The 10,299-nt window shown below is 41.5% G+C and overlaps 1 protein-coding gene across 1 annotated transcript; it reads right to left on the bottom strand.

Annotated features, from left to right (window-relative positions):
- Window positions 1–269: 269 nt before the first annotated feature.
- On the bottom strand, window positions 270–941 carry LOC109211514 (uncharacterized mitochondrial protein AtMg00810-like). Its single transcript, XM_019375050.1, has 3 exons — window positions 802–941; window positions 576–696; window positions 270–359 (listed from the first exon to the last, which is right to left on the bottom strand). Exons 1-3 carry the CDS (start codon window positions 939–941, stop codon window positions 270–272), a joined length of 351 nt encoding a protein of 116 aa, XP_019230595.1.
- Between the last annotated feature and the right edge of the window lie 9,358 nt (window positions 942–10,299).

Raw genomic sequence — 10,299 nt, 5'->3', positions numbered from 1 at the left:
CATTGACGGATGAGCTGAGAGAGAGAGAGAGAGAGAGAGAGAGAGAGAGAGAGAGAGAGAGAGAGAGAGAGAGAGAAAGAGAAGAGAGAGAGAAGAGGAATATTCTAGAAGAGAGAAATAATTTCTGTATATCTCAAATGTGTCAAAGTATAGACTATATACAACATATCTAACTACTAGGTGAAAGTACAAAACTGCCCCTAACTAACCTAACTAACATTGACTACAAAATATAAATACAAATACAATGTAAGTCTTAATACCCCTCCTCAAGTTGGAGGTGAGGAGCTCACAGCCAACTTGCCAAGAATAACAGAATGTTTAATCCCTGCAAGAGCCTTGGTTAAAATATCAGCTAACTGTGTATTGGTGGATATGTGGTAGTGTAATAAGACCATCTTGAATCTTGTCCCTCACAAAGTGACAGTTTACCTCTATGTGTTTAGTCCTTTCATAAAAGACTGGATTTCTTGCAATGTGAACAACTACCATATTATCACAAAACACAGGAATAGGATCATGACAATCACCGCCAATTCCTCCATCAACCTTTGTACCGACACTAATTCTCATACCACTTTCCTTATTGACCTGTACTCTGCTTCAGCAGAGGAAAGTGACACTGTGCTCTGCTTCTTGGACTTCCAGCTAATGGGGCTATCACCAAGTAAGACAATGTAGCCACTAACCGACTTCCTTGAATCAGGGCAAGATGCTCAGTCTGAGTCACAATAAGCCCTTAGTCCATAATTGGGATCCTTGGACAGAAAAATTCCCAAAGTAGGGTCTTGTTTCAGGTACCTTAGGACATGCAAAGCATCCTTCAGATGTGGCTCCCTTAGGGCTTGCATAAACTGGCTCAGGTGTTGGACACTGTATGCTATATCCAATCTTGTGTTGGTGAGGAAATTGAGCTTTCCGACCAGCTTTCTGTAGTACATTGGATCTGAGAGTTAGGCTCCTTCTCCAGCCTTCAACTTGATTGTGGAATTAAGAGGAGATGACACAGTAGTGTAGCCTAAGCAGTCATACTCCTTTAACAAATCATTGGTGAACTTCCTTTGAGTCAACAGGACTCCATTATCTTGATACAGTATTTCCAGACCCAAAAAGTAATGTAATGTCCCTAAGTCTTTAATCCTGAATTGATTGTGCAGGAATGTCTTCAGTCTTTCTATCTCTTCTAAGTCATTTCCAGTCAGGATCACATCATCTACATAGACTGCTACAAACACCAGTGAAGATCCTTCCTTCTTATAAAAGAGTGAATAGTCACTAGTTAAGTGCTCAAAACCTTTTAAGCATAAAAATCTATCAATTTGTCATACCATTGTCTGCTAGCCCGTTTGAGCCCATATAAAGATATTCTAAGCCTACATACCAGCTTACTGTCATCTACCATCAAACCTGTGGAATCTCCATGTATACTTCTTCATGCAAGTCTCCATGGAGAAAAGCATTATTTACATCCAGTTGGTAAAGGCCCCACCCCCTTTTTACTGCAATGGTGACCAATGTCCTAACTGTAGTCATCTTCACCACTCGGGATAATGTCTCAGCATAGTTAATCCCTGCTTTTTGGGTGTAGCCTTTAGTCTGGCTTTGAATCTCTCTATACTCCTATCAGCCTTGTGCTTGACTTTGTACACCCACTTGCAACCTATAGTCTTTTTCCCTGTAGGTAAATGCACTAAATCCCAAGTATGGTTAGTGTGTAATGCTTGAAATTCCTGTGTCGTAGCTGCCTACCATGCAGGATTCACAGCTGCCTCCTCATAAGAGTTTGGCTCACAGTCATGTGAAATGTTCCTCAAGAGCTGCTGACTTTCATGATTAAAAGTATTGAATGCAACATGGTGCTTATTAGCAAATAATATGGTGAGTAAAGTTTGGTTGGTTTGAGAAGTGCTAGGCTGCAAATTTGGTTGATTAGCAAATGATCTGGAGAGTGAAGATTGGTTGATTTGGGAAGAGTTAGGCCGCAAATTTGGTATGGAGTAAATATATTCCTTAAGATTTTAGGGAGTTGTATGAGTCTAGAGGATCTTCTCAAATGTGGAAGATCTGATTGGTTAGTGAGGGTGGAATCATCATTCTATTGTTGTGTATGCCTTTTAGGTGAAGTAGTACCCTAACTTGTAGTGGTTGCGTTTTCAAGAGGTGAAGTTGTATGGGTAGGTGAACTGTTAGGTGAGTCAGTGGTGACAGAATCAAAAGGGCGTGCATTCCTATCAGATAGATGATTATTTCTCAAATTACAAGGATCGGGATCAATACATGTAGGAGTGAAATCTGAAAATGACCTAGAGAAGCTAGAAGATCTTGACTCAGAATTAGTGCAAAAGGAAATATGTTTTTATGAAACTAAACATCCCTGGAAACATGTATCCTCTTAGTGGCCAAGTCTAGGACCTTGTATCCCTTTGTCCCAAAGGGATATCTTATGAACACATGAGGTGTGGATCTTGGTTCAAACTTATCCTTATGACTTTTCAAGGTAGTGGGAAACACATGCAACCAAATCTCCTAAGATGTGAATAATGTGGTTTACTGTCATATAGAATTTCAAAAAGGCATTTGCTCTTAAGAGCTGTGGAAGGGAATCTGTTTATCAGATATGTGGTAGTGAGGATGCACTCCCCCCAATACTTCATGGGTAATTTGGACTGGTATAGTAAAGCCCTGGTTGTCTCAAGTAGGTATTTATGTGTCACGACCCGGATTTCGCACTCTCGGGAATCGTGAACACCTCACATGCCACGCCAGATAATGCCTCCAAATCTTCAATGCGTGAACTATGACTGCCAACTCCAAATCATGAACCGGATAGTTCTTCTCATGAATCTTCAACTGCCGCGAAGCATAGGCAATAGCCTTGCCATCCTGCATCAACACTGCACCAAGTCCAATACGAGATGCACCACAATAAACCGTATAAGGCCCGGAACCTGTGGGCAAAACCAACACCGGTGCCGTAGTCAGAGCTATCTTGAGCTTCTGAAAGCTCGCCTCGCACTCGTCCGACCATCTGAACTGGGCACCCTTCTGGGTCAACCTGGATACCCTCTGCTGACACAACAGGACCCAGGAATGCAACTGAACTCAACCAGAACTCACACTTCGAAAACTTGGCGTACAACTGACTATCCCCCAAAGTCTGAAGAACCACTCTAAGATGCTGCTCGTGCTCCTCTCGGCTGCGGGAATATATCAAAATATCATCATGAAGACTATCACGAACGAATCCAAATAAGGCCTGAACACTCAGCTCCTCAAATCCATAAGAGCTGCGGGGGCATTTGTCAACCCGAATGACATCACCAAGAACTCATAATGCCCGTACCGAGTGCGGAAAGCTGTCTTAGGGGCATCGGATGCCCTAATCCTCAACTGATAGTAGCCAGATCTCAAGTCAATCTTTGAAAATACCTTGGCACCCTGAAGCTGATCAAACCAATCATCAATCCTCGACAATGGATACTTATTCTTGATTGCAACCTTGTTCAATTTCCGGTAATCAATACACATTCTCATTGACCCATCCTTCTTTTTAACAAACAACACCGGCGCACCCCAAGGCGAAAAACTGGGCCTAATGAAACCCTTCTCAAGCAAGTCTTACAACTGCTTCTTTAACTCTTCCAACTCAGGCGGGGCCATACGATTTGGCGGGATAGAAATGGGCTGAGTGCCCGGAGCCAAATCAATGCAGAAATCAATATCCCTGTCGGGTGGCATACCCGGCAGGTCTAAAGGGAAAACATCAGGAAACTCACGAACAACGGGCACAGAATCAATAGAAGGGACCTCAGCACTAGAACCACGAACATATGCCAAATAGGCCAAGCACCCCTTCTCGACCATACGCCGAGCCTTCAAATACGAGATAACACTACGGGTAGAATGACTGGGAGTCCCTCTCCACTCTAAACGAGGCATACCTGGTAAAGCTAAGGTCACAGTCTTGGCGTGACAATCCAAGATAGCGTGGTAAGGTGATAACCCGTCCATCAGCAATATAACACCGAAATCATCCATGCCCAGAAGAAGCAAATCTACACGAGTCTTAAAACCTCCAATAACCACTATACATGAACAATGGACGCGATCCACCACAATAGAATCACCCACCAGCGTAGACACATAAATGGGGGCACTCAAGGAATCACTAGGCATGACCAGATATGGCGCAAAATAAAACCGAAGCTTCTCTACCACAAACCAGAACAATACCTGCACCTCCACCTCTAATACCTTTACCTCCACCTCTAGCATCTCTACCTCCACCTCTAATACTTCTACCTCCACCTCTAGCTAACTGAGCGGGCTGGACGAGTCCCTCAATGAACCTCCTCACTCTCTCTCACGGTGGGAAGTATGATAAGAGCATGACGAGCCAAGTCAATGAATCTGATCTCGTACTGAGTAACAGTCATAGAACCCTGCTGGGGACGCTCAAACTGCCTCCGATAGACCTCTCTCTGAGTGATGGGGAGAAACTTCTCCAGAAATAACTGCGTGAATTGTTCTCAAGTCGAAGCTGATGACCTAACTGGTATAGCCAATCAATAATCTCTCCAACAGGTCTTGGAATATCCAGACAAGCGAAAGGTAGCAAAATCGACCCCATTGGTCTCCACGATCTCCATGTTCCTGAGAACCTCATACAACTGTCTAGAAAATCCTGGGGATCCTCAGTAGATGTACCGCTGAATGTAGTAGTGAAGAGCTTGGTGAAACTTATCCAACCTCCACAAAGCCTCCGAAGACGTAGCTGATCTATCACTGGTCTGTGCTGCTGCTCAGCTGAAGAAGCGGTACATGACCTCGCCATTCGCGAAGGGACAAGAGTAGAGGTTTCAATTTAGCATTTGAGAAACAAAACCGCACGACAGGAAAGAACAAGTGTGATGTTTTCCTAACTCCGTAGCCTCTGGAGGATAAATACAGACGTCTCCGTACCGATCCCTCAGACTCTACTGAGCTTGTCCGTGAATTGTGAGACCTGTGTAACCTAGAGCTCTGATACCAACTTGTCACGACCCGGATTTCCCACCACCCTCGGGAGTCGTGTTGGCGCCTAATCGTAGAAGCTAGGCAAGCCACGATCTTAGATATCATTAACTCTTTCTGTTTTAATTCCTTTTTAACCAATTAAATTTACCGAAAATAAACAAATAAATTACAGTGGAATATGAAATTTAGCAGAAGTCTTAAGTAAAATATAAAACCAAAACATCCTGAAGACCAACACGTGCCTCTAACCAGAACCTGGTGTCACAATATCCACGGACTGTCTAGGATACTACAAATAAGTGTTTGAAAGAAAAGAACATAGTCTGTCTCGAGTACAAATGACAACAGAACATAAAAACTGAAAGAAGAGACACCGGGTCTGCGAACGCCAGCAGGGCTATCTCGGAGTCTACTGAAGGATAGCTCCCAATCTACTGCTGATAACCAAATGCCACTCTAGAACCTGGATCTATGCAAAAGAGCATGGAGTGTAGTATCAGCACAACCAAACCTATGTGCTGGTAAGTGCCTAGCCTAACCCCGGCGAAGTAGTGACGAGGCTAGGACCAGACTACCAAATAAACCTGTGTAGTTATATAATGTACATCGGAAAGTAAAGCAGGAATAAACAAGTAAGGATGGGAGGGGGAAACATGTTGCGGGGAGATAACAGTTGAAACAAAATCTCAAGAGAATTATCAGGAAACCAAAATTCAACTTCTAACAAGGATAAGGAAAACAAAGGCAGGTTTCACTCTCGGTTCACAACTCGTTGCAGGCGTGCAACCCGTTCCCATTTCATTAAATCTCGTGGTAGGCGTACCACCCGCTCCCATTTCATTAAGTCTCGTGGTAGGCGTACCACCCGCTCCCATTTCATTAAATCAACAGTTCTTCCAAATGAAATTTACTCTAACAAACGCAACAATTAATACGAATTCATAAGACAACAAGTACACAATAATTATGACTCACTGAGGAAGACAAGTAATGACAAGTAGCAATTAATTATGGACTTTAAGGAGCAAATAGGCAATTTAATATTCAGTATGCTAAATGTCAAGTAGCAATCAAGTCACATAAACATGTAGCAATTATAGCATAAATTCAAGGCATAATGTTGCGCAAGGATACCTCGAGCCAATAATAACAAGTAACACAATAAAGGAAAATGCCAACATAAAGAATCACAGTAATAGAGCAATAAGACAATTAATGCACTTGAACCAATAACAATAAGAAATCATAACAAACGACAATAAGTGCACGGCATCATCCTTCGTGCTTTAACACTCTCTCACCAAAACAATGCACGACATCACCCTTCGTGCTTTACGCTCTTCCTCACCCAAACAACAATCACAAGGCAAATAGGGTAAGGGAATCTATAACATCGAAATAAAATCAAGTAACAACAGAAAATCAGTAAATAAAAGTAAGGACCACATAACTTAATAATCAGCAAGAATCAGGAAAATCAAAGACAAGTGCACGGCATCACCCTTCGTGCTTTTACTCTCGTCCTCACCAAGCAATAATATAATGAAAACGTGCACGGCATCACCCTTCGTGCTTTTACTCTCTTTCCTCACCAAAGCAATTAGAATAATAAAATGTGCACGGCATCACCCTTCGTGCTTTTACTCTCTTTCCTCACATATAATCAATAGAATTGGCACGAATGGTACATCGTGCTGCACGGCATCACCCTTCGTGCTTTACACTCTTTCCTCACAATAGCAAACAATGCACGGCATCACCCTTCGTGCTTTTACACAATTCCTCACCCAAACAACAATCACAAACAAGGGCAAGGGAAATAAACAAGAACGTATAGGAATCCCGGCAAGGGAATAACGATTTAACAATTAAATCCCGGCAAGGGAGCAACAAATAAATAATTAAATCCCGACAAGGGAACAATTAAATAATTAAATCCCGGCAAGGGAACATTTCAATAACTCTTTCTCTATCTTTCACTTGTACTTCATGACTCACTTTACCACTTGAGCCAATGCTCCAAAGGGTACAATCATCTTATATACTTGCACAAATCATAATATAACTCGAGCCAATGCTCCAAAATGTTCAAGGGTCTCAATTCCTTCCACAAACTTTTCACAACAACTAGAAATCATCACCAAAGCATGAAGAGTACAACGAAATCATGAAAATCACAATATAAGACTCACGGTCATACTTGACACCAACGTATAGATACTCGTCACCATGCCTATACGTCGTACTCACAATTATCACATAGCAAATAGGACTCAACTCCTAATCCCTCAAGCTAAGGTTAGACCAAACACTTACCTCGATGCCTTGAACACAACTCAAACCTCCATTATAGCTTTATCCCTTGATTCCACCACCAATCCTCTCGAATCTAGTCACAATTTAATTAATTACATTAATAAACACTAAATGAATCAACCCCAATGCACAATTTAATTAATTACATTAATAAACACTAAATGAATCAACCCCAATGCATGAAAATAATTTTTCCAAAGTTTTTCCCAAAAAGTCAAAAATCGCCCCCGGGCCCACGTGGTCAAAACCCGAGGTTCGAACCAAAACCCGGTTACCCATTCCCCCACGAACTCAAATATATAATTTGTTTTAAAATCGGACCTCAAATCGAGGTCCAAATCCCCAATTTTTGGAAAACCTAGGTTCTACCCAAAACACCCAATTTCTCCCATGAAAATCTTTGATTTTAGGTTGAAATCATGTTAAAAGATGTTAATGATTGAAAGAAATGAGTAAAAACTAACTTACAGTTGATTTGGAAGAAGACTTGTTCTTGGAAAATCGCCTAAGTGTGTTTGGGTTTGAGAAAATATGAAAAATGAAGCTCAAAATCGTTTAAGCGTAAAAATTGCAGGTCTCTGATATGGGAAATGCGAACAGGGGTTCGCAATTGCGAACCCCGACCTCTCAAATGTGGGAAATACGAAACAGGGTTCGCATTTGCGAACCATTCAGAAATTCCCAGCTTTCACATTTGCGACAACGCATTTGCGATAGATGTATCACATTTGCGACCTCAGGCGGAAAAGGGAAGCTTCGCATTTGCGATCCCAGACGTCGCATTTGCGACGGGCCTTCGCATTTGCGAACAACTTTGTCGCATTTGCGACCAGGCCTGCCCAGGTCTCATCCTCGCATTTGCGAGCTCGCATTTGCGAGAGTGGCTTCGCAAATGCAAAGCCTGCAGATAAGAAATACCAGCTATTTTTCAAAGTTCAAAAATGCACCCGTGGCCTATCCAAAACTCACCCGAGCCCTCGGGGCTCCATACCAAATATACACACAACCTCAAAAACATCCTACGGACTTATTCGTGCGATCAAATCGCCAAATTAACTTCATAAACATCGAATTAAGCCTCAAAATCCAAGAATTCTTTCAAACTTCATAAAACATCAAAATTTTCAATTTAGGTCCGAATCACGTCAAACGACGTTCGTTTTCAACCAAATTTCGTAGGAATAACTTAAACCATATATAAGACCTGTACCGGGTGCTGGAACCAAAATACGGGCCCGATACCAACATGTTCAATTCAATTTTCATTTCAAATTTCCTTAAACAATTTAAGAAAATAATTTTACAAAAAAATTCATTTCTCGGGCTTGGGACCTCGAAATTCGATTCCGGGCATATGCCCAAGTCCCATATTTTCCTACGGACCCTCCGAGATCGTCAAATAATGGGTCCGGGTCTGTTTACCCAAAACGTTGACCAAGGTCAAAATTTATTCATTTTAACATCAAAACTTAGCATTTTTCACAGAATTTCATATTTAAGCTTTCCGGCTACGCGCCCGGACTGTGCATGCAAATCGAGGCGACTCTAAATGAGGTTTTCAAGGCCTCGGAGTCACAGAATTTAGTTAAAAACAGGTGACGACCCTTTCGTCACATTATGTGGTTTTGAACTGATTTTCTATCATAGAGATTAAGGCTTTGAGGATCTGGAGAGCATTACTTTTACAGCTCAACAAGTGAGTCCAGGTTGATCTACTGAAATCATCAACCAAGGTTAGGAAGTATTTATGATTGTCATGTGTGTTTATATGATAAGGACCTATAGATCCAAGTGTATTAGTTCAAAGATCTTAGTGGAAGTGGTAGTAATATGGGCAAATGGGTGTCTGGTTTGTCTAGCCATTGGGCAAAAGAAAGACTGTCTGGGAGAAAAATTGACAGGTATTGTGGAAATTACCCTTATTTTTACAAAAGGTACATGTCCTAGCCTATTGTGCCACAAATGATCAACAATATTTCCATGAGACATAATAGAAGACATTGAAATGGAGTTAACAGTACAAGAGTCTGTCTTATTGATTGAATGGAGCATATTTATAGCATTGGGTGGACATGATGATTTATCTACAAATACAGATGAATGAAGGGGATGACTCTCAGATATACTTGCAGTATTTACAGATGTAGGAAGACATGAACTAAAGTGCTTGAAAGGATCAAAGTTGAAAGCAAAAATGAAATTTACTTAGACTCATGACTGAGGCACACTGAGCAGAGGAAGTATAGGCCACTTCTTGCCTTACCAATCTCCAGAGGCCTCTTCATTGAAGGGGCCTGCATCAGACAAAGATATTTATTGAAGTTAACCATACAATTTAGATGCACAGTTAATGAATGAAGTGAGATGAGATTAAACTTGAAACTGGGTACATACAATACTCTAAACAAAGTGAGGCTAGGACCAAGAAATGCATCTCCTATTTCTGTCACCTTGACTCCATATCCATTAGGTAGGGTAGCTAAAAATGGGTACGGTAGTGTTTTGATGTTGGTTAGGAAGGATTTTCTATAAGTCATGTGGTTTGAGGCTTCACTATCTAGGATCCATAAGTCAGCAATAGATTTAGAACATTTACACATAGTTGTTTCTGTAATCTCTTTATAAGTAGAGCAAGCTATAATACCTGCAAAGTTGGAAACTCCACAAGCAATGTTGTTTGGATTTTCCCTTGTATTTCCAGCTTGGAAGGTCTCCAGCATGTTCAACAACTGTCCATATTGTTCCTTTGTCAGACTTGCCACACATTGGTTTGGATTCTTATTCTCTGGTCCTTCAACGCTTCCACCAAATGACTCTTCACAACCTCCGTGTACATTTGCAGCAGACCCTGTATTTCTGCCCTTAGTGAACTTGAAGTCTTGTGGAAATCCATGTATCCTATAACAAGTTTCTCTTGCGTGTTCTGGCTTCTTGCAATAATCACAAAAGAGTCTTGACTTATTGCGT

Source organism: Nicotiana attenuata, unplaced genomic scaffold (genome assembly GCF_001879085.1).
Source record: "Nicotiana attenuata strain UT unplaced genomic scaffold, NIATTr2, whole genome shotgun sequence".
Taxonomy (NCBI): Eukaryota; Viridiplantae; Streptophyta; class Magnoliopsida; order Solanales; family Solanaceae; genus Nicotiana; species Nicotiana attenuata.
Note: the sequence above shows the minus strand (reverse complement) of the source record. Positions and strands in the feature narration are given on the sequence as shown.